Here is a 24,789-nt window from a genome sequence, read left to right on the forward strand (position 1 = left end):
TTGAGATCACAGTAGGCAAAACTTTATCAAATCTATTGGTTAAAATCTTACAGAGAATTTTAAAATCTCTGCTCGTTAGTACCATCAGGGAGGAGTCGCAGGAGCCTGAACACCCACACACACCGATTCAGGAACATCTTCTCACCCTGCGCCATCACATCCTTCAACGCATGAGGACACACTGGATAATTTTGCGCTGTATATTGATGTTTGTAATTTACAAAAACTGTACATTCATTTGCCGTACAGATGCTGCAAAAGAACAAATTTCACGCCGTATAAATTTCAGGTGAAGAATCAAATACGCTGCTTAAAAATAGGCGACAGGACAGGGCACTTGGCACGTTGGCCTTCACCAGTCACGGCACTGAACACAGGAGTCGGGAGATCACGCTGCAGAGGCACAGGACGTCGGTGAGGCTTTCTGCTTTAGGAAAAATGCCAGTGAACTGGAAAGAGTGTATAGGGAGTTCTACGGGGATATTGAAGTAAATCGAGGGGTGTGGAGAGACGGAGTGAAGTTTGGGGCTTTAATTCCTGGAGCGTAGTTCTAACGTTACAGAGTTGCATAAAGGAGAGTAGTGCTGAAATTGCAGGGGTGCTGACAGATGTACTTAAAATGTCGGTATTTACGAGTCAGGTGCCGGAAGATTGGAGGATAGCTCATGTTGTTCCGTTGTTTCAAAAAAGGCTCAAAATTATTCCGGGAAATTATAGGCCGATTAGTTTGAATTCCGCAGTTGGTACCTAATAAGGAGTACTTGGATGAGCCGGGCTTTTGAGGCAGAGTCAGCACTGCTTTATGCATGGGGGGTCATGTTGAAAAAAATCTATGAGAGTCTTTCGAGGTGGTTACCAGGAAAGTGGATGAAGTGAAGGCAGTGGATGGACTTCAGTAAGGCCTTTGACAAGGTCCCGCATGAGAAGTTAGTTCGGAAGATTCAGTCGCTAGCTATACATGGAAAGGTAGTAAATCAGATCAGACATTGGATCAGTCGCCAGGTATAGATGGCGATGTAGTAAATTGTATTAGACATTGGCTCAATGGGAGAAGCCAGAAGGAGATTTACTGGAGGATTGCGTCTCTGAGTGGAGGCCTGTGACTAGCGGTGTGCCACAGGGTTCAGTGCTGTGTCCATTGTTATTTGTCATCTATATCATTGATTTGGATGATAATATGCTGAATTGGATCCGCAACATTGTGACAGATACAAGGATTAGAGGTGTAGTGAACAACGAAGAAAGTTTTCAAAGCTTTCAGCTGGATGTAGGCCAATTGGAAAAATGGGGTTAAAAATTGCAGATAGATTTTAATATATACAAGTGTGAGGTAATTCAGTTTGGAAGGACAAACCAAGGTAGAACATACAAGGAAAATGGTAGTCACTGAGGAGTGCAGTAGAACAGAGGGGTCTAGGAATACAGATACAAAATTTACCAAACGTGGCGTCACAGGTAGATAGGGTCGTAAAGTGATCTTTTAGTACATTGTATAGTACAGAGAGCTCTTGGTCCATTGGCCTTTATAAATCAAAGTATTGAGTATAATCGTTGGAACTTTATGGTGAGGTTGTATAAGGCATTGGCGAGGCCTAATTTGGAGAGTTGTGTACAGTTTTGGACACCGAATTACAGGAAGAATATTGATAAGTATTAAAGAATGCAGAGAAAGTTTACAAGCATGTTACAGGGACTTCAGAATCTGAGTTACAGTGAAAGGTTGAATAGGTTAGGACTTTATTCCCTGGAGCGTAGAAGAATGAGGGGAGACCTGATAGAGTTATATAAAATGAGGATGTGTATAGATAGAGGGAATGCATGCAAGCATTTTCCACTGAGTCCAGGGGAGATGAAAAAAGAGGTCATGGGTTAAGGGTGAAGGGAGAAAATTTTAAGGGAAACATTGGGGGTGGGGCTTCTTCACACAAAGAGTGGTGTTAGTGTGGAATGAGCTACCTGATGAAGTTGTAAATGGGGGCTAAAATTTAACATTTAATAAAAACCTAGACAGGTACATGGATGAGAGGTGTATGGAGAGATAGAGGCCAGGTATAGGTTAGTGGGACAAGGGAGAAAAACGGTTCGGCACTGCCAAGAAGGACCCAAAGGCCTGTTTCTGTGCTGTAATGTTCTATAGTTCTAAACCCAAGAGCGGCACAGACAGAGGGAATACGCTGAGCGTTTTACGCAGGGTTGGGTTATCGAGAACCAGACGGCACAGGATTGAGGTGAAAGTGGGTGGAAAGGAAAAAGAGAGAGATCCGGGAGACGGAGGGTTTAGAGAGAACGGGGTGAGAAGGAAGAGAGGTGTAGTGTGGCGTAAGAAAGGGGGAGAGAGGTGCAATAGGTGGGCAGACGGAGCAGAGAAAGAGCGGGCGGGTATAGGGGAGGAAATAAAGGGAGGTGAGGGGTTAGAGAGAAAGGTAGAGGGAGCGGAAACAAGCGGGACGGGGGAAATAGCGAGAAAGAAGGAGATGGACAGGTGGAGAGGTCCGTCGCGGTGCGGTGGGGAGAATATGTTTGCGACAAGAGTAGGAGATGAAGTTGAAGGGAGGGGCAGAAAGGGTGGGGAGCGAGCTTGACAGCATCGGGGATTGAGAGTGAAGGAGAGAGAAGGAGGAGAATCTGGGGTTAGTCATGTCGCCTCCGCTGAATTTTGACAGAGACCCCGGATCTTTTCAGGAATATCCGGGAATAAAGCTGTCGTCTTCTCGCAGATGAAACGCCAAACTCGATCGCAAGAGTAAATCCTTCCGCACTGACTGCAGACGTTCGATCCATCTGATGCCTTGTACAGGAGACTCTGGCCCACATTCCTATTCAAGAGGGTGAAACAATTTCAACAGAGACAAAACAACTCCAGCAGAGAATCCGAGCTGATACCTGCCCCAAGCTAAAAGAATGAATTAACTATCTTCTAACAGCCGGTGTCAGTCCCCAAAACTCATTACACTCATCAGCTCCCTCCCTTCCCACGGCCCCCTGTCGGTACCCAGACAAACACCACGGTCCCAATGTCTACCCACAATCCTGTGTTAGTTCCCCAAGCTAATCGCACTGACCCAATGTCTCCCCAAAGCCCTTTGAATCCCCAAACTCCTCACCACAGTCCTCTGTCAGTCCCCATCCGAATCGAACAAGCCCACGTTCTCCCTTCTGATCTGTTTCAGCCCCCGAACAAACCCCGCTATCCCACCGTCTACCCACAGAGTTATGGCTGTCCCGAAAATAATCCTATTGTTCCACACTCTTCCCTCAGCCCTGTGTCGGTCCCAGATTAATCCCCTTGCCCTTCCCTCTCCTACTACACCTCACTCTCCCCACAGCCTCTGGTCCACCTCCAGACTGGTACACTGACACACTGACACCCTCTCAATCATCCAGCTGGATGAATATCGGTTCATTCGGGAGGCAGAGGCAGAAGTAAACAGGAGTTCCAGGGAGATAGTCGCCCCTAAGAGTTATGAGACAGGTCGCTGGCTGACTGTCAGGAGAGGGAAGGGGAATGGACAGACTGAGCAGAGGACCACTGTGGCCGTTACCAACCACAGTAAGTATACCGCTTTGGATACTGTTGGTGGGGACGACCTACCAGGACAAGTTTGCAGTGGCTGCGTCTCTGGCACTGAGACAGGACTCTCAGCTCAAAGGGAAACAGGGGAGATAGGAGAGCAGTAGTGATAGGGGATTCAATAGTTAGGGGGATAGAAAAGAGGTTCTGTGGAAGAGATCGAGAACCTCAGATCGTCTATTGCCTCCCTCGTTCCAGGGTCCGCGATATCTCGGGCTCACGATGGAGGGTGAGCAGCCGGATGTCGTGGTCCATGTAGGGATTAATGACCTGGGTTGGAAGAGAGAGGAAGTCCTGAAAATTGAGTCTAGGGAGACAGACGCCAAGTTAAAGGACAGGACTTCCAGGATAGCAATCTCAAAATTGCTACCAGTGCCACGTGTAGATGGGCTTAGAAACAGTAAGGTAGCGCAGATCAACACATGGCTGAAGACATGGTGCAGGAGGGTGGGCTTCAGATTTCCTGATAATTTGGTAGTTTTCCAAGGAAGGTAGGACCTGTACCGGCGGGATGGTTTACAATTAAAATGGAAGGGGGCAAATATTCTTGAAGGTAGTTTTGCTGGAGATGCTGCACTCGATTTGAACTAGATTCGGAGTTGGGGGGGGGGGTGCAGTGTAACCAGAGTGTAAGAACAGGTGTATGGGAGAAGGAAGAAAAAGAAGATAGTAAAGTTGTTTGCACCGTCAGAGATACAGAGAGGAAGAATGGAGAATTAGTTAAATGCATTTATTTTAATGCTAGGAACATTGTAAGAAAGGTCGATGAGCTTAGAGCATAGTTTGATACCTGGAAATATGATATTTGAGCTATTTCTGAAACATGGTTGCAGGAGGGGTGTGACTGCCAACTAAATATTCGTGGATTTCGTAGCTTCAGGTGTGATAGAATCGGAGGGACAAGAGGAGGAGGTGTTCGGTTGCTTGTCAGAGAAAATATTACCGCGGTGCTCTGGCAGGATAGATTAGAGGGATCGTCCAGGGAGTCTATTTGGGTGGATTGAGGAATGGGAAAGTTGTAGTAACAATTATAGGGGTTTATTAGAGACCACCTGATGCGGACCGTGAATTGTAGGAGTAAATTTGCAAGGAGATAGCAGATATGTGTAGTAAGCATAGGGTTGTGATTGAGGGATAGACTGGGAAGACCATATTGTAAAAGGGCTGGATCGTTTGGAGTTTGCAAAATGTGTGCAGGATAGTTATTTGCAGCAATACATAAAGGTACCAATTAGAGAAGGGGCAGTGTTGGATCTACTGTTAGGGAATGAGATAGGTCAGGTGACGGAGGTATGTGTTGGGGAGCATTTCGGGTCCTGTGATCACAATGACAATAGTTTCAATATAATTATGGACAAGGATAAGACTGGCCACAGATTCTAGATTTTCATTGGAGAGTGGCTAACTTTGAGGAGATGCGAAAGGAATTAGAAGGAGTGGATTGGGACAATTTGTTTTATGGGAAGGATTTAATAGAGAAATTGCGAACATTTCAAAGTGAATCTTTGAGGGTACAGAATCTGTATGTTCCGATTAGGTTGAAAAGAAATGATATAAGTCTGAGACAGCCATAGTTTTCAAGGGATTCTGGAAACTTGCTTCGGAGAAAGAGAGAGATCTACAATAAATATAGCTGCATGGAGTAAATGAGGTGCTCGATGTATATAAAAATGTAAAAATAATCTTAAGAAAGAAATTAGAAAAGCGACAAGACACGAATTTGCTTTGTCAAGTAAGGTGAAAATAAATCCAAAGGGTTTCTTCGGTTATATTAAAAGCAAAAGGATAGTGTTGGATAAAACCGATCCCTTCGATAATCAAAGTGGACAGCTATGTGTGGAGCCAAAAGAGATAGTGGAGATTTTGAACAGTTTATTTTCTTTGGTATTCACTAAGGAGAAGGTTATTGAATTCTGGTAAGGTAATGGAAACATGTAGGGAAGTTATGGAAACAATGACGATTAAAGAGGACTGAGTACTGGGATGTACATCCGGAACCAGTACTGCATGGAAAATAGAAGTGGATAAATTTCCAGTTCCCGACAGGATTTTCCCTAGGAACATGAGGGGATTTAGTGTGGAAATAGCAGGTGTTGTGACAGAAATATTTCAAGTGTCATTAGAAACGGGGATGGTGCCGAAGGATTGTCGTATTGTCCATTTTGCTACATTGTTTACAAAGGGTTCTAAGAGTAAACTTAGCAATTATAGGCCTGTCAGTTTGACATCAGTGCTGGGGACATTAATGAAATTATTCTTAGAGAAGGTATATATAATTATCTAGACAGACTGGGTCTGATTAGGAACAGTCACCATGGATTTGTGCATGGTAAGTCATCTTTGAGAAATCTTATTGAATTTTTAACGAGGATAAAACTGCGGATGTTCCACACGGAAGGTTACTTAGGAAGGTTCAACCGTTAGTTACAAATATTGAAGTAGTAAAATGGATTCAACAGTGGCTGGATGGAAGGTGCTCGGGAGTAGTGGTAGATTACTGTTTGTCAGGTTGGAAGCCAGTGACTAGTGGTGTGCCTCAGTGATCTGTACAGGGTCCAATGTTGTTTGTCATATACATTAATGATCTGGAGTGGTAAATGGGATTAGTAAGTATGCAGATGATACCAAGATAGCTGGCGTTCTGGAAAATGAAGGTGGTTTTCAAAGCTTGCATAGAGATTTAGGCCAGTTGGAAGAGTGGTCTGAAAGATGGCAGGTGGAGTTTAATGCTGATAAGTGTGAGGTGCTGCACTTTGGTAGGAATAATCCAAATAGCACTCACGTGGTAAATGCTAGGGCATTGAAGAATGCAGTAGAACAGAGTCATCTAGGAATAATGGTGAATAGTTCCCTGAAGGTTGAATCTTATGGGAGTAGGATGGTGAAGACAGCTTTTGGTATGTTGGCCTTTATAAATCAGAGCATTGAGTATAAGAGTTGGGATGTAATGTTAAAAATGTGCAAGGGATTAGTAAGGCCGAATTTGAATTATTGTTTACAGTTCTGATCACCGAATTATAGGAAGGATGTCGACAAAATAGAGACGGTACAGAGGAGTTTTGCGAGACAGTTACCTGGGTTTCAGCAGCTAAGTTACAGAGAAAGGTTGAGCAAGTTAGGTCTTTATTCTTTGGAGCGTAGAAGGTTGAAGGGAGCCTTGATAGAGGCCTTTAAAATTATGAGGGGACAGATCGAGTTGACGTAGATAGGCTTTTTCCATAGAGAGTTGGGGAGATTCAAACAAGAGGACATGAGTTGAGAGTTAGGGGGCAAAAGTTTAGTGGTAACATGAGGGGCAATTTCTTTACTTAGAGAGTGGCAGCTGTGTGGAACGAGCTTCCTGTAGAAGTAGTAAAGGCAGGTTCGGTATTGTCATTTAAAGTAAAATTGGATAGGTATATGGACAGAAAAGAATGGAAGTTTATGGGCTGAGTGCGAGTCAGTGGGACTATGTGAGAGTAAGTCTCGGCACGTACTAGAAGGGCCGATATGGCCTGTTTCTGTGCTGTAATTTTCTATTTGGTTAAATGTTTATGGTTAAATCTTTGCGCCAGTTCTCAAACTCATCCCGTTAACCCACTGTGTGCCCATGGCCCTGTATCCGTCTCCAAACAAATCCAGCTATCCCACTCCCGTCCCTCAGATCTATGTCACTCACCGAAATAGTCCCACAGTTGTTCCCTTTCCTTACAGCCCGGCATCTATCTCCAAAATAATCACACTCTACTGCGCTGTCCTCACCGGCATGCGTCAGTACCAAAATCATCTCCATAATGATCTGTCCACTCTGGCAGTTTCCGAAATATTCCCACTGCCATGACTTCCCAGACAGACACGTGTCGGCCCTAAAATGTTCCCATTGAACCACCCTACCCCCTACCCACGTTCAGTCTACAAACAAATCACAATACCTCTACCTTTTACGACAAAACTACTTCAGTCCGTAAACTAATTCCATTTTCTACCGTCAGGACTATGTCAATAACCAATCTTCACCCCACAGATTAGTGATAATCTCACCCGTTTTCGCATTTTCTATTCCAGTATGAATGGGTTTTGTACACAAGTTCGCCGAATACGAAGAGCTGGGAAATTAAATTTACTTGATTAATGCCAAGTATCAAAAACTATGTACGGAGCATCTCTCAGTTGATTACAACAGGAATCCGTGATGGGACGGTGTGGACGGAGCTTCACTCAGTGTCTGACCCCGGGAGTTTGTAATGGGACAGTGTGAAGGGGACTTACCTCTGTGTCTGAAGCCGGGTATGTGTGATAGGATGATGTGGAGGGAGATTCACTCTGCATCTGAACCCGTGAGTGTGTGATGGAACTGTATGCCGGGTGGTCTCTCTGTGTCTGACTTCGGAAGCGTGTGATGGATCTCTTTGTAGCAAGCTTCACTCTGTATCTGACTCGTGGAGTGTGCGATGTGTCGGTGTGGAGGGAGATTCACTCTGTGTCTGAACCTGGGAGTGTGTGATCATTCCTGTCTTACTGTGGGATATTCCCGTGCTGTGACACATACCGCTTCATCCTTTGAATTGATTTCCAGCAGCCTTGAATGACGGTTTGAACAGTCTTGTATCGCTTCTTGGAAAGTTGTTCCAAACGTGGATACGTAATAACACCGGTCTTTCTTTCTGACCCAGTCCTCGGAACACGGTTGGTCTGGAAATCAGGAACAAGGGATAGTGAGACACAAGGTGTATCTCCCTTCACACTTCCCCATTACACACACCCGGGGTGACACACAGACTGAAAGTCCCTCCACGGGGTCCCATCACGCTCACCTGTGTTCAGGCACAGTGTGAATATCCCTGCGCAAATACCATCGTAAATATCAAGGATCAGACACAGTGAAGTTCCGTCTACACCATCCATCAGACACTCCCGGGGTCAAGACACAGAGTGAATAGAGCATAGAACATGGAATAATACGGCACTGTACAGGCCCTGTGGCCCACAATGTTGTGCCGACAGTTAAACACTTCCACTCATACACCCTCGAACTTAATTTCCTCCATATAACTGTCTAGTAGTTTCTTAAAATTCACTAGTATATTTGTCTCCACATACAACTCAGGCAGTGCATTCCACGCACGGACCACTCTATCAGTAAAATAAAACTTCCTTTGATAGACCCGTTGAACTGCCCTCCTCTTACCTTAAAGCCCTGTCCTCTTCTGTTGAGCAGTGGTGCCCTGGGGAAGAGGTGCTGGCTGTCCACTCCATCTATTCCACTTAAAATCTTGTATACATCCATCATGTCTCCTCTCCAGGCATGCGTCACAGTTCCCAGGGTCAGACACACGCATGACCATCCCCAAAACCCCACACCCACCCCATTTTCCCGCCAAAGCTACTCATCACATGCGCACTGTGTCAAACACAGAGACCCATCATACATACACGGGGTGAGACACAGATTTAAGATCCCTGCACCGTCCGATCACACACTAACACGGTCAGAAGCAGATTGAATCTCTCTGTCCACGGACCCATCACACCCTCCAGGCGTCAAACGTGGAGTGAAGCTCCTTGCACACTGTCTTTTATAAACGCCCGGGGTCAGACGTGGAGTGAAGCTCCATGCACACTGCCTTTTATAAACGTCCGGGGTCAGACGTGGAGTGAAGCTCCATGCACACTGCCTTTTATAAACGCCCGCGGTCAGACGTGGAGTGAAGCTCCATGCACACTGCCTTTTATAAACGCCCGGGGTCAGACGTGGAGTGAAGCTCCATGCACACTGCCTTTTATAAACGCCCGGGATCAGACGTGGAGTGAAGCTCCATGCACACTGCCATTTATAAACGCCCGGGGTCAGACGTGGAGTGAAGCTCCGTGCACACTGACTTTTATAACCACCCGCGGTCAGACGTGGAGTGAAGCTCCGTGAACACTGCATTTTATAAACGCCCGGGGTCAGACGTGGAGTGAAGCTCCGTGAACACTGCCTTTTATAAACGCCCGGGGTCAGACGTGGAGTGAAGCTCCGTGAACACTGCCTTTTATAAACGCCCGGGATCAGACGTAGAGTGAAGCTCCATGCACACTGCTTTTTATAAACGCCCGGGGTCAGATGTGGAGTGAAGCTCTGTGCACACAGCCTTTTATAAACACCCGGGGTCAGACGTGGAGTGAAGCTCCGTGCACACTGTCTTTTATAAACGCCCGGGATCAGACGTGGAGTGAAGCCCCTTGCACACTGCCTTTTATAAACACCCGGGGTCAGACGTGGAGTGAAGCTCCATACACACTGCCTTTTATAAACGCCCGGGGTCAGACGTTGAGTGAAACTCCCTCCACACTGCCTTTTATAAACACCCGGGGTCAGACGTGGAGTGAAGCTCCATGCACACTGCCTTTTATAAACACCCGGGGTCAGGCGTGGAGTGAAGCTCCGTGCACACTGCCTTTTATAAACGCCCGGGGTCAGACGTGGAGTGAAGCTCCGTGCACACTGCCTTTTATAAACCCCCGGGGTCAGACGTGGAGTGAAGCTCCGTGCACACTGCCTTTTATAAACGCCCGGGGTCAGACGTGGAGTGAAGCTCCGTGCACACTGTCTTTTATAAACCTCCGGGGTCAGACGTGGAGTGAAGCTCCCTGCACACTGCCTATTATAAAACCCCGGGGTCAGACGTGGAGTGCAGCTCCGTGCACACTGCCTTTCATGAAGGCCCGGGGTCATAAGTGGAGTGAAGCTCCATGCACACTGCCTTTTATAAACGCCCGGGGTCAGACGTGGAGTGAAGCTCCATGCACACTGCCTTTTATAAACGCCCGGGGTCAGACGTGGAGTGAAGCTCCCTGCACACTGCCTTTTATAAACGCCCGGGGTCAGACGTGGAGTGAAGCTCCCTGCACACTGCCTTTTATAAACGCCCGGGATCAGACGTAGAGTGAAGCTCCGTGCACACTGCCTTTTATAAACGCCCGCGATCAGACGTGGAGTGAAACTCCGAGAAACACTGCCTTCTTTAAACGCCCGGGGACAGACGTGGAGTGAAGCTCCGTGCACACTGCCTATTATAAACACCCGGGGTCAGACGTGGAAGGAAGCTCCGTGCACACTGCCTATTATAAACACCCGGCGTCAGACGTGGAGTGAAGCTCCCTGCACTCTGCCTTTTATAAACGCCCGGGGTCAGACGTGGAGTGAAGCTCCGTGCACACTGCCTATTATAAACACCCGGGGTCAGACGTGGAGAGACGCTCCGTGCACACTGCCTTTAATAAAGGCCCGGGGTCAGACGCGGAGAGAAGCTCCGTGCACACTGCCTTTTATAAAGGCCCGGGTTCAGATACTCCCGGGGTCAGTTACAGAGGAAAGCTCGCTCAACACCGCCACTCAGACGCTCCCGGGGTCAGTCAACAGAATTTAGATCCTCTACAAAGTCCAAGAACACACAGCCTGATCAGGCACAATGTGAATCTCTCTCTCCACGGCCCCATTACACACTCCAGCGTTCAGACACAGAAAGAAACTCCCTCTGCGCACACGACGAATATCGAAGTGAATCTCCATCCTTACGTCCCGTCACGCATCTCCTGGCGGGTCACAGTGTGAGGCTCTCTCTGGACCGTTCCATCACACCCACCTGTGTTTTCACACAATGCAAAGCTCCGCCCACACCCTCCAATGGCACACTCACGGGGTCAGACTCCCTCCAAAATATCCAAACACACAATCCGGTGTCACATAGAATAAACCCTCCATCTGCACCGTCCCATCACATACTCCTGGAATCAAACACAAACGCTCTCTCTCTCCGATCCCATTACACACTCCGGGAGTCAGACACAGAGTGAAGCTCCCTCTGCAACGTCCCATCACTCACTCCCCGATTTAGACACATACTGAAGCTGTCTCTCCTCGATCCCATAACACACTCCCGTATTCAGGCTCAAAATGAATCCCCCTCTGCAACTTCCCATCATTCACTCCCGGATTCCGACACGGAATGAATCCCCCGCTACACCGTCCCATCACACACTCCCACATTCAGAGTAAAACGTTCTCTCCACGGTGCCATAACACTCTTCAGGGGTCCGACATGGGGTGAATCTCTCTGTGCAGTGTCCCATCGCAGAATCCCGCAGTCTGACACAGAGTGAAGTTGGATCCATACTGGATTCAGTGATAGAGTGAAGTTTCCTCCACTCATCTCCATCACATACTCACCGGGTCAAGCACAGATTGAATCACCCTCCATACCTTCTCTTCACACACTCCCGATATTAAGCACTGAGTGACGCTTCCTCTCTCCATGCCTGCCCAGTGATGAGGAGCGGGTGAAAGAGGGGGATGATGCCTCACCTCTGCTTCTGGTCAACAATTCACATATCTGGTGACGGAGATCGGACAGATTAGATTTGACCGCTGAAAGCTTGAATTGAAGGGATGAGTTTAACTGATGGTAGTTTCGGTGGCTGGTTTCCTTAGACTGACGAATCTGTGACACTGAGAGAGATGGTGAAGGATGTTTAGCGTTTGCAGTGACACGTGAGTCAGCGTCACGCTACCGAACTGGTCACGGAGATTATAACCATGTAGCAATATCACAATTACAGCACGGAAGCAGGCTATCTCGGCCCTTCTAGTCCGTTCCCAACGCTTACTCTCACCTATTTTCAACGCACTGCACTCAGCCCATAACCCCCCATTCATTTACTGTCCATGTACCTATCCAATCTTACTTTATATGACAATACCGAACCTGCCTCTACCACTTCTGCTGGAAGCTCGTTCCACACAGCCACCAGTCTCTGAGTAAAAAAAAAATATTTCTCGTGTTGCCCCTAAACCTTTGCCCCGTAAGTCTCAACTCATGTCCTCTTGTTTGAATCTCCCCTACTCTCAATGGGAAAAGCCTATACACGTCAACTCTATCTATCCCCCTCATAATTTCAAATACCTCTATCAACTTCACCCTCAACCTTTTACGCTCCAAAGAATAAAGACCTAACTTGTTCAGCCTTTCCCTGTAACTCAGGTGCAGAAAACCAGGAAACATTCTAGTAAATCTTTTCTATACTCTCTATATTTTGTTGACATCTTTCCTATCATTCGGTGACCAGAACTGTACACAATACTCCAAATTTGGTCTTACCAACGCCTTGTACAATTTTAACATTACATCCCAACTCCTATACTCAATGCTCTTATTTATAAAGGCCAGCATACCAAAAGATTTTTACCACCCTATGCAGATGAGATTCCACCTTCAGGGAGCTATGCACCATTATAATTTTGTTGTGTCAGTGTCACGGTGAAGGTGTCACAGTGAAGGACGGGCTGATGGCACAGAGCGAGGCGTCGGCGCCACATTGTGGGGCGCGTCTGTGTCACACTATGATGTACATCAATGTCCCGATGAAGATTTTGTTGATGTTACAATGGGCGTCTGCGTCAGTATCATGCTGGACATGTCCGATTTCCTGTGAGGGACGTGTGAGGAAACTGTGAGGAGTTTCTGTGCCCCGGCGAGAGGTGTGCCGGAACACAATGAAGTGTATCTCGATGTCAAGTCGAGGAAAATGCCAGTGTGGGGGGCCTTGTGGTGTCACCGTGGGTGGAGTATCTGTGCCATGTGTGGGGTGTGCTGGTCTCACAGAGCGGGGTATGTCAGTGTCACGGTGAGAGACATGTCATGGCCACGCTGGATGTGAGACGGTCACGCTGAGGTGTGTCTCGGTGTCACAGAGAGTACTATGTTGGTGTCATTGTGAATTTAGGTGTCAGTATCACGTTAAGGGGTTTGCCTTTGTCAGGGGAGGTGTGGGGCATTACCTGAGCGAGCGGTGCATCGGTTTTTGTGTAGAGGAGCGATACTGTCTAGGGTAAGGGGTGTTAATGCGACTTCTGAGTCTTTGTCACGGTGTGGTGCGGACTGGATCACGTTGTGGAGCGTGGAGATGTCACGGTATGCTGTACCTCAGTGTCACGTTGAAGACCGTGTCGGTGTCACTGTGAGGTGTGTTTCGGTGTCGCTTAAGGAGTTTATCAGTGACACGTTCAGGGGCATGTCGATATTACAGTGAGGAGTAAGTTGCGGTCAGTGTGACTGTCACAGCGATGGGGTATATCAATGTCCTGGTGAAGGTTTTGTTGATGTTACAATTGGGGACTGGGTCATGTTTCTGTCACGGCGATGTAGCGTCAGCGTCGCGGTCAGGAGTTTATCTGTGTCTCGTTGAAGGTAGTGACCGTGCTACGGCAACAGCATTGTTGATGTTATGGTGAATGGCGCGTCGGTGTCAGGACGAGTCTCGATTGTGTTACGGTAAAGGCCGTGTTTTTATCACGGTCAGGGGTGTGTCCGTGTTGTGGTGATGGGATTTTACAATAACAATTTATTCCACTCTCTTTACGTATGGTGTGACTCCACCGGGAGAACGTTCCACTCACCATGGATCGAGAGACCGGCCACAGTCACGATGAAGGCGGACATAACAAGGCAGAGTAGGCAGATCAGACTGTCCGGTCTATTTCCGATCTTTCCTTTCGGATGCTGTTCATGCGCAGCTGTGGAGAGACCACAAGACCATGCGATTATAAGATATAGCAGCAGAAGGAGGCCATTCGGTTATTCAAGTCTGCCCCGCCATTCAGTCATGGGCTGAACCAATTCTTCCGTCATCCCCACTCCCCTGCATAGTGCAAATACCCTTCGATATCCCGGATAATCAAGAAACTATCGATCTCTGCCTTAAATGCCCCAAATGATTTGGCCTCCACAGCCGCTTGTGGCAACAAATTCCACAGCTTTACCAGTCTCTGACTAACTCGTAATTTAGCTGCATCTCCGTTCTAAATGGACCATCTTCAATCCTGAAGTCGTGACCTCTTTTCCTAGACTCCCCTATCACGGGGAATAACTTATTGTACCTGATCTGTTCAGGCCTTTAAACAATCGGAAAGTTTCTGTGAGATCCCCCCCCCCCTCAGTCTCCTGAACCCCAGGGAATACAGCCCAAAAGCTCCAGATGTTCCTCATACAATAACCCTCTAATTCCTGGAACCATTCTGGTGAATCTTCCCTGAACCCACTCCAATGTCAGCACATCCATAAGGAGCCCCAGACGGCAGAGAATACTCCAAGTGTGGTCGCCGCGTGCCTCAAAGTCACATCCCTGTTCTGATATTCTGTACCTCTAGAAATCAATGGCCACGTTGCACTCGCCTTCTTCACCACCGTCTCAAACTGGAGACTGAACTTTAGGGTATCCAACTCCCTTTGCACTTCTGCATTTTGAGTTTTCTGTCCATCTAAATAATCATCCGCCCGTTCATTTCTCCCACCAATGTGGGTACGCATACATTTTTCCAAAGTTGTATCTCATTTAGGGTAAGATGCACTCGGGTCTTTTATAGAAACATGGATAGGTACCCTACACAGAGTCTTTTAAGAGACTCTGGATAGGTACATGCAACTTTGAAAAATAGAGGGTGAACGGGAAGTCTAGCCATTTCTATTGTAGGAACATGTTCGTCACAACTTTGTGGGCCGATGGGACTGTGTTGTGCTGTAGGTTTTCCATGTTGGCTGACGGTGTCCTGTGGTGTTCCACAGGGTCTCGTTGTGTCCGATTATTCTTCTATTATGTCAAAGACTTGGATGTTTGAATTAATACACCGGTTTCAGTTTGCATACGACGTGAAGATTGCTGGAGGACAGGGAGCTTTAAGGAATGAAGGAGTCTGTAGGAGGACGGGAGATACAGGACAGGCTGGTGAAGAAGGTGTTCGACACGTTTGCCTTTATCAGTCAGGACACTGAGTCCGGGAGTCGGGAGGTCACATCCCAGTTGTACAAGACGTCGGCGAGGAGGCACTCGGATTTCGGTTCAGTCTTGGTTCCCCCTGCTGTGGGAAAGATGTAACTGAGCTGGAAAGAGTGCAGAGGGAGATTTCCCAGGATGTTGCCCGAGCTCGAGGGACTGAGTTATGAAGTGATGTCAGGCAGTTCAGGACTTGATTCCTTGGATCCTAGGACTGACCTCACAGAGGGGCTTTGTACCTTGGAGTGTACGGGTGACCTCACAGAGGGGCTTTGTTCGTTGGAGTGTACGGGTGACCTCACAGAGGGGCGTTTTTCCTTGGAGTGTACGGGTGACCTTACAGATGGGCTTTGTTCCTTGGAGTGTAAGGGTGACCTTACAGAGCGGCTTTGTTCCTTGGAGTGTACGGGTGACCTCACAGAGGGGCTTTGTTCCTTGGAGTGTACGGGTGACCTCACAGAGGGGCTTTGTTCGATGGAGTGTACGGGTGACCTTACAGAGGGGCTTTGTTCCTTGGACTGTAAGGGTGACCTTACAGAGCGGCTTTGTTCCTTGGAGTGTACGGGTGACCTCACAGAGGGGCTTTGTTCCTTGGAGTGTACGGGTGACCTCACAGAGGGGCTTTGTTCGATGGAGTGTACGGGTGACCTTACAGAGGGGCTTTGTTCCTTGGAGTGTATGGGTGACCTTACAGAGGGGCATTGTTCCTTGGAGTGTAAGGGTGACCTTACAGAGCGGCTTTGTTCCTTGGAGTGTACGGGTGACCTCACAGAGGGGCTTTGTTCCTTGGAGTGTACGTGTGACCTCACAGAGGGGCTTTGTTCGATGGAGTGTACGGGTGACCTTACAGAGGGGCTTTGTTCCTTGGAGTGTATGGGTGACCTTACAGAGCGGCTTTGTTCCTTGGAGTGTACGGGTGACATTACAGAGGGGCTTTGTTCGTTGGAGTGTACGGGTGACCTTACAGAGGGGCTTTGTTCCTTGGAGTGTACGGGTGACCTCACAGTGGGGCTTTGTTCCTTGGAGTGTACGGGTGACCTCACAGAGGGGCTTTGTTCCTTGGAGTGTACGGGTGACCTCACAGAGGGGCTTTGTTCCTTGGAGTGTACGGGTGACCTCACAGAGGGGCTTTGTTCGTTGGAGTGTACGGGTGACCTTACAGAGGGGCTTTGTTCGTTGGAGTGTACGGGTGACCTTACAGAGGGGCTTTGTTCGATGGAGTGTAAGGGTGACCTTACAGACCGGCTTTGTTCCTTGGAGTGTACGGGTGACCTTACAGAGGGGCTTTGTTCCCTGGGGTGTACGGGTGACCTCACAGAGGGGCTTTGTTCGATGGAGTGTACGGGTGACCTTACAGATGGGCTTTGCTTGTTGGAGTGTACGGGTGGCCTCACAGAGGGGCTTTGTTCCTTGGAGTGTAAGGGTGACCTTACAGAGCGGCATTGTTCCTTGGAGTGTACGGGTGGCCTCACAGAGGGGCTTTGTTCCTTGGAGTGTACGGGTGACCTCACAGAGGGGCTTTGTTCGATGGAGTGTACGGGTGACCTTACAGAGGGGCTTTGTTCCTTGGAGTGTATGGGTGACCTTACAGAGCGGCTTTGTTCCGTGGAGTGTACGGGTGACATTACAGAGGGGCTTTGTTCGTTGGAGTGTACGGGTGACCTTACAGAGGGGCTTTGTTCCTTGGAGTGTACGGGTGACCTCACAGAGGGGCTTTGTTCGTTGGAGTGTACGGGTGACCTCACAGAGGGGCTTTGTTCCTTGGAGTGTACGGGTGACCTTACAGAGGGGCTTTGTTCCTTGGAGTGTACGGGTGACCTCACAGAGGGGCTTTGTTCCTTGGAGTGTACGGGTGACCTCACAGAGGGGGTTTGTTCCTTGGAGTGTACGGGTGACATTACAGAGGGGCTTTGTTCGTTGGAGTGTACGGGTGACCTTACAGAGGGGCTTTGTTCCCTGGGGTGTACGGGTGACCTCACAGAGGGGCTTTGTTCGTCGGAGTGTACGGGTGACCTTACAGAGGGGCTTTGTTCCTTGGAGTGTAAGGGCGACCTTACAGAGCGGCTTTGTTCCTTGGAGTGTACGGGTGACATTACAGAGGGGCTTTGTTCGATGGATTGTACGGGTGACCTTACAGAGGGGCTTTGTTCCTTGGAGTGTACGGGTGACCTCACAGAGGGGCTTTGTTCGTTGGAGTGTACGGGTGACCTTACAGAGGGGCTTTGTTCGTTGGAGTGTACGGGTGACCTTACAGAGGGGCTTTGTTCGTTGCAGTGTACGGGTGACCTCACAGAGGGGTTTTGTTCCTTGGAGTGTACGGGTGACCTTACAGAGGGGCTTTGTTCGTTGGAGTGTACGGGTGACCTCACAGAGGGGCTTTGTTCCTTGGAGTGTACGGGTGACCTCACAGAGGGGCTTTGTTCCTTGGAGTGTACGGGTGACCTTACAGAGGGGCTTTGTTCGTTGGAGTGTACGGGTGACCTCACAGAGGGGCTTTGTTCCTTTGAGTGTACGGGTGACCTTACAGGGGGGCTTTGTACGTTGGAGTGTACGGGTGACCTCACAGAGGGGCTTTGTTCCTTGGAGGGTACGGGTGACCTCACAGAGGGGCTTTGTTCCTTGGAGTGTACGGGTGACATTACAGAGGGGCTTTGTTCGTTGGAGAGTACGGGTGACCTTACAGAGGGGCTTTGTTCCCTGGGGTGTACGGGTGACCTCACAAAGGGGCTTTGTTCGTTGGTGTGTACGGGTGACCTTACAGAGGGGCTTTGTTCCTTGGAGTGTAAGGGTGACCTTACAGAGCGGCTTTGTTCCTTGGAGTGTACGGGTGACATTACAGAGGGGCTTTGTTCGATGGAGTGTACGGGTGACCTTACAGAGGGGCTTTGTTCCTTGGAGTATACGGGTGACCTCACAGAAGGGCTTTGTTCGTTGGAGTGTACGGGTGACCTTACAGAGGGGCTTTGTTCGTTGGAGTGTACGGGTGACCTTACAGAGGGGCTTTGTTCGTTGGAGTGTACGGGCGACCTTACAGAGGGGCTTTGTTCGTTGGAGTGTACGGGTGACCTCACAGAGGGGTTTTGTTCCTTGGAGTGTACGGGTGACCTCACAGAGGGGCTTTGTTCCTTGGAGTGTACGGGTGACCTTACAGAGGGGCTTTGTTCGTTGGAGTGTACGGGTGACCTCACAGAGGGGCTTTGTTCGTTGGAGTGTACGGGTGACCTTACAGAGGGGCTTTGTTCGTTGGAGTGTACGGGTGACCTTACAGAGGGGCTTTGTTCGTTGGAGTGTACGGGTGACCTTACAGAGGGGCTTTATTCGTTGGAGTGTACGGGTGACCTTACAGAGGGACTTTGTTCCTTGGAGTGTACGGGTTACCTTACAGATGGGCTTTGCTTGTTGGAGTGTACGGGTGACCTCACAGAGGGGCTTTGTTCCTTGGAGTGTAAGGGTGACCTTACAGAGCGGCTTTGTTCCTTGGAGTGTACGGGTGACCTTACAGAGGGGCTTTGTTCCCTGGGGTGTACGGGTGACCTCACAGAGGGGCTTTGTTCGATGGAGTGTACGGGTGACCTTACAGATGGGCTTTGCTTGTTGGAGTGTACGGGTGACCTCACAGAGGGGCTTTGTTCCTTGGAGTGTAAGGGTGACCTTACAGAGCGGCTTTGTTCCTTGGAGTGTACGGGTGACCTCACAGAGGGGCTTTGTTCCTTGGAGTGTACGGGTGACCTCACAGAGGGGCTTTCTTCGATGGAGTGTACGGGTGACCTTACAGAGGGGCTTTGTTCCTTGGAGTGTATGGGTGACCTTACAGAGCGGCTTTGTTCCTTGGAGTGTACGGGTGACATTACAGAGGGGCTTTGTTCGTTGGAGTGTACGGGTGACCTTACAGAGGGGCTTTGTTCCTTGGAGTGTACGGGTGACCTCACAGAGGGGCTTTGTTCGTTGGAGTGTACGGGTGACCTCACAGAGGGGCTTTGTTCCTTGGAGTGTACGGGTGACCTTACAGAGGGGCTTTGTTCCTTGGAGTGTACGGGTGACCTCACAGAGGGGCTTTGTTCCTTGGAGTGTACGGGTGACCTCACAGAGGGGCTTTGTTCCTTGGAGTGTACGGGTGACATTACAGAGTGGCTTTGTTCGTTGGAGTGTACGGGTGACCTTACAGAGGGGCTTTGTTCCCTGGGGTGTACGGGTGACCTCACAGACGGGCTTTGTTCGTTGGAGTGTACGGGTGACCTTACAGAGGGGCTTTGTTCCTTGGAGTGTAAGGGTGACCTTACAGAGCGGCTTTGTTCCTTGGAGTGTACGGGTGACATTACAGAGGGGCTTTGTTCGATGGAGTGTACGGGTGACCTTACAGAGGGGCTTTGTTCCTTGGAGTGTACGGGTGACCTCACAGAGGGGCTTTGTTCGTTGGAGTGTACGGGTGACCTTACAGAGGGGCTTTGTTCGTTGGAGTGTACGGGTGACCTTACAGAGGGGCTTTGTTCGTTGGAGTGTACGGGTGACCTTACAGAGGGGCTTTGTTCGTTGGAGTGTACGGGTGACCTTACAGAGGGGCTTTGTTCGTTGGAGTGTACGGGTGACCTCACAGAGGGGCTTTGTTCCTTGGAGTGTACGGGTGACCTTACAGGGGGGCTTTGTTCGTTGGAGTGTACGGGTGACCTTACAGAGGGGCTTTGTTCCTTGGAGTGTACGGGTGACCTTACTGAGGGGCTTTGTTCCTTGGAGTGTACGGGTGACCTCACAGAGGGGCTTTGTTCCTTGGAGTGTACGGGTGACCTCACAGAGGGGCTTTGTTCCTTGGAGTGTACGGGTGACCTCACAGAGGGGCTTTGTTCCTTGGAGTGTACGGGTGACCTTACAGAGCGGCTTTGTTCGTTGGAGTGTACGGGTGACCTTACAGAGGGGCTTTGTTCGTTGGAGTGTACGGGTGACCTCACAGAGGGGCGTTTTTCCTTGGAGTGTACGGGTGACCTTACAGAGGGGCTTTGTTCGTTGGAGTGTACGGGTGACCTTACAGAGGGGCTTTGTTCGTTGGAGTGTACGGGTGACCTTACAGAGCGGCTTTGTTCGTTGGAGTGTACGGGTGACCTTACAGAGGTGTACAAAACCATGTGGGTCACATCAGCTACAGTCACGGACGAGAGCTTACACGGTGAAGGTGAGAGAGGACAGAAATTTAATTGGGCACCCAAAAGACTAATTTTTGTACCCAAATGCTCGTCGGTATGTGGGCGAGAAGCTAGGAATGTGGCTGAAGGAGGAAAAATTGTATTATTTAGAAAAACACACACAGTTCTGCATATAACACGTGATGTGTCCACGGTGGTGTCATAATTATGAACTCTGACCTGGTTGTGCATTGGTTGGCAGCTTGCGGAGTCCTGCGGCAATGGGAGGAGCCTGATCCTCATCGATGATGTGCTCGTCGTTCGGAAATTTCACCTCTGCGTAGGTGGAGCTCAGACCAACTGGGATGCAGAGCGAGGCAGGATGAGAGAGAAGGTAATAGATAGTGGACTGAGGGCAGAGTGAGGGAGCAGAAAAAGGCGAAAGGAGAGTAGGGAAAGTGTGGGTTAAGTAAAGTGGGGAAAGGATGAGAGGCAGTGAGAATCATGTGAGGGAACGGGGAACACAGGTGGAGAGAGGATGATAGATGGATAGAGAGGAGGAGACAGTGGTGAGCGATAGAGGCAATGAGCGGGAATATAGGAGAGGGAGAATTGGAATGAGAATGGTTAGGAGAGACTGTGAGAGTGGCAGAGGAGGAGAGAGTGGTGGTAGAGGGTAAGAGTGAGAGGAGGGAGAGGGACGAGTGAGAGCAAAGAGAGCGGAGGGAGATAGGAGAGTCAGGTTAGAAGAAAAGTGGGATACCGAGAGGGTAAGGAACAGAGGAAGAGAAAGACAGATTGCGAGAGAGGGGAAAAGGGGAAGGGACAGATAGAGAGAAGAGGTGGCGGAGCGGGAGATAATCGGAAAATGGGGAGAAGGGGAGAGCACAGTTTGAGAGGGGAGCGGAGGTAGCCGGAGGTGAGTGAATGAGCGTTGAATGAGGGAAAGGGTAAGAATGAGAGTGCGAGGGTGAGGAAGGGTGAAAGGGGGAGTGTGATAGACGGGCGAGTTTGGAGAGTTGGGCAAGTGAGGGGAGGGGAGGAAGGTTGAAATTTGGGAGAAGGGGAATTGGTTGGAAGAGGAGAGGGGAAAGGGCATGGTGAGAGAGACGGATGGGGAGAGATATAAGGATTTTCGATAGATGTGCGAAATTAGAGAATAGGCAGAGGGAGGGGCAAGGGTGGTAAAATATGGAAAGGTTGAGAGGGGAATGAAAGATGTGTGAGAGGGACGGTGGTGGAAGGCAAAGCTGAGGAAAAAGGGAGTGGAAGAAATGAGGGAAAGCGCGGAATAAAAAAGAGAGAGACGGAGACAGAGATCAGAGGAGAGAGAAAGGTGGTTCGAAAGTTGAGAGAATCATTCAACTTTTCCACAGCGCTGCCTCCTTTCCGCTTTTTCCATGGCTCCCTCATCACCACCCCTCCAATGTTGTTTCCTTTTTAACGACCCTCCCACAGAGGTCCCTCCTCCCGAGCCATCCCACGGCGTTCCCTCCGCTCTGTGCACCCCACCGTGCTCCCTCCTCAATGCCCTTTTCCCCTCAGCGACCACTCGCACAGCAAACCGTCTTCACCGAATTCCACGCCACACCCACCACTCCACGCCTCCCAGAGAATCTCCTGCTTAGCGCCCCCTCCCACAACACAGCCTCCTCACCCGATCCCACAGGGCTCTGTCCAGACATCCAGTCACGAAGGCACCATCCACACCAAACACCGCCCCCCGCTTCCATTGTGCATAATGCTCACTGTACGTCCCAGAGCGCACCGTCCACACCGTCCCTCCCACAGAGCTCCCTCATCATGGACTGTATCACGAGTTCCCTCTGACGTATTCGGCAGCAGTCAATTATCGGGGTCAACGGTACTTTGCCCTGAGATCTCCCGAAAGTAATGGACACGTCACCTAAGCACAGTCAATCCAACAAAGATGAAACTGACCTTCCTCTCTTCGGACCCGGGGCGCCAAGGTGGCCGTGACATTCATTTGCACGTACGATACATCCGGTTCAGCTGGGGATAGAACAGCTGAGGGTGAGAATCTGGGAGAGGCTTCCTCCTCAAAGTCGCACCACGCATTCCAGGGGTCAGACGCAGAGTGAATCTCCCTCCTCACCGTCACAACACACATTCCCGGGGTCAGGCACAGAGTGAATCTCCCTCCACACCATCACACAACACACTCACGGTTGAGGCACAGAGAGAAAATCTCTCCAAGCAGTTCTATCACACATTGCTTGGACAGAAACACAGTGCAGCTCTCGCCACACTGTCCCTTCACAGATATAGAAACCACACCGCCATCTAGCGTTTTGGCGGTGGATTGCTGATCGACGCAGAAATACCAACGCACAGATGTAAGTGCTCACAACTGCGCAGGCCACTTACAAAGGCTACACCTTAGTTAGGCTACTACGCAGGGTATAAATCAGCCTTAAAACTCCCTTCACAGCGACTCGTCATGAGCTCCTGTGGTCAGACACCGAGTAAAGCGCTCTCAGCACCGACCGACCACTCCACATCCCCGGGGTCAGCTATGGAGAGTAGCTCCGTCCATGCTATCGTATATCATACTCCCAGGGTCAGAGATGGCCGTAACCTCTCTCCCTCTCTGCGCACCACTCACCTCCCGAAGGAGCTTGTGTGTCCGTTCCTGTGAACCGCATTTTCTCGTAGGTCCCGCTCTCGTCCATCCTGTCGAGTCTCTGAGCTCCTGAAAGGGACGGGACCTTCGAGACAGGAAACCCGGAGTGGGCCACCGTGGTCCACTAACACCTGATTAACAGCCGATAAGGAGAAGGACAGAGATGAGAGAGGAAGTGCGGGGAGGAGAGAGATTGTGTGTGAGAGAGAGGGTGGTTGAGTGAGATGAGAGTGGCGGGGGGGGGGGTGATGAGAAATAGAGGGAGGAGAGAGATCTGGAGAGTGACTGGCCAGAGGAAACACTCCAGCACACAAGCACACTCTCGACTTCCTTGTCTTCTATCTTCACGTATCGCACTGCATTCTCTCTCTCTCTCTCTCTCTCTCTCTCTCTCTCTCTCTCTCTCTCTCTCTCTCTCTCTCTCTCTCTCTCTCTCTCTCTCTCTCTCTCTCTCTCAATCCATCTCACTCTCTCTCTCTCTCTCTCTCTCTCTCTCTCTCTCAATCCATCTCTCTCTCTCTCTCTCTCTCTCTCTCTCTCAATCCATCTCACTCTCTCTCTCTCAATCCATCTCACTCTCTCTCACTCACTCTCTCTCTCTCTCTCTCTCTCTCTCTCTCTCTCTCTCTCAATCCATCTCACTCTCACACCATCTCGCTCTCATTCTCCCGCTCCGACCTTCCTGCTTTTATCACTCTCTCCATTCCTTCTATTCCTTCTTCCCTTCCTTTCTCTCCCCGATTCCCGTTTGCTCTCCTAGTCCCAGTCTCTCTCCTTCCACATATCCCACTACACTTCCCCCTTCCGAATTTTTCGAGGGTGGGGAAGGGTTTTGTGCTTCTTAACTCTGCACACGCAGCCGTCGTTCACCTTCTCCTATTCCCCCAATATCCGCCCTCCTCACCCGTTCACTCCGTCTTCCTCCTTCTTTTCTCGTTCCTTTCCCTCCACACACTCTTTCGCTTCTCCTTCCCACCCCCACACATTTCTTCTTCCCTCTCCCCCACTCGTCCCTCCTTCCCTCACCACCCTCCTTCCTTATCCCTCAGTCCCACCCTCAGCGCTCACCCGCTCCTTCTCTCCCTCTCACCATTCCCCCCTTCCCCACCATCTCCCTACCTCTGGCCGTTCCAGAAGTCTTGACTCGTGTGTCTGCCTCAGAGACTGCGCGTTTGTGTCTGTGTGTGTCTGATAGCTGTTGGGTTGCAGAGGGAAGAGGAAGGAAGGAGAGGCGAGGAGTGGGCGGGACCAGGTTGGTGTCATGATGTGGAGGGTAGTTGGTGATGGAGCTGTCCAAGCAAACAGAGAGTTCTAACGTAGAGGCCGGAAATGATGCAAAAGGGTGCAGTGGAGCAAAGGGGTGACTGACTTAGGAGGAGTTTAGGGAAGGGAGGGTGTCACGGAGACGGCAGAGGAGTCAGGAGCTCATGGAGATGATCAGTGGTGAAAGAGAGGGCTGGGATGAGGCAGGAGGGTGCAGTGGAGCAAAGGGGTGACTGAGTTAGGTGGGGTTTAGTGGAGTGAGGGTGTGACGGAGACGGCAGAGGAATCAGGAGATCATGGAGATGATCAGTGGTGAAAGAGAGGGCTGGGATGACTGGACACCTCGTCTTCTGTCATCTCTGTTTCAGGCACAACTTCAGAACGTCCTTCAGGTGTGTGAACCCTCT

General features: G+C 49.8%; 1 protein-coding gene across 1 annotated transcript; it reads right to left on the reverse strand.

The window, feature by feature from the left end:
• Positions 1-2,635: 2,635 nt before the first annotated feature.
• LOC132386306 (C-type lectin domain family 12 member A-like) lies at positions 2,636-23,168 on the reverse strand. Its single transcript, XM_059958563.1, has 8 exons — positions 23,102-23,168; positions 22,417-22,488; positions 20,716-20,835; positions 13,989-14,105; positions 11,898-12,041; positions 8,100-8,242; positions 7,592-7,656; positions 2,636-2,816 (listed from the first exon to the last, which is right to left on the reverse strand). The coding sequence occupies exons 1-8, from the start codon at positions 23,166-23,168 to the stop codon at positions 2,636-2,638; spliced, it is 909 nt and encodes a 302-aa protein (XP_059814546.1).
• Between the last annotated feature and the right edge of the window lie 1,621 nt (positions 23,169-24,789).

Source organism: Hypanus sabinus, unplaced genomic scaffold, assembly GCF_030144855.1.
Source record: "Hypanus sabinus isolate sHypSab1 unplaced genomic scaffold, sHypSab1.hap1 scaffold_1094, whole genome shotgun sequence".
Classification (NCBI taxonomy): Eukaryota; Metazoa; Chordata; class Chondrichthyes; order Myliobatiformes; family Dasyatidae; genus Hypanus; species Hypanus sabinus.

Coding starts and splice junctions, on each gene's coding strand:
- LOC132386306 (XM_059958563.1), bottom strand. CDS start 23,168: ATGGACGAGAGCGGGACCTACGAGAAAATGCGGTTCACAGGAACGGAC. Junction 20,836..22,416: donor CCGGGTCCGAAGAGAGGAAG/GTCAGTTTCATC, acceptor TCTGCATCCCAG/TTGGTCTGAGCTCCACCTAC. Junction 12,042..13,988: donor GGCCGGTCTCTCGATCCATG/GTGAGTGGAACG, acceptor CATCTCTCTCAG/TGTCACAGATTCGTCAGTCT.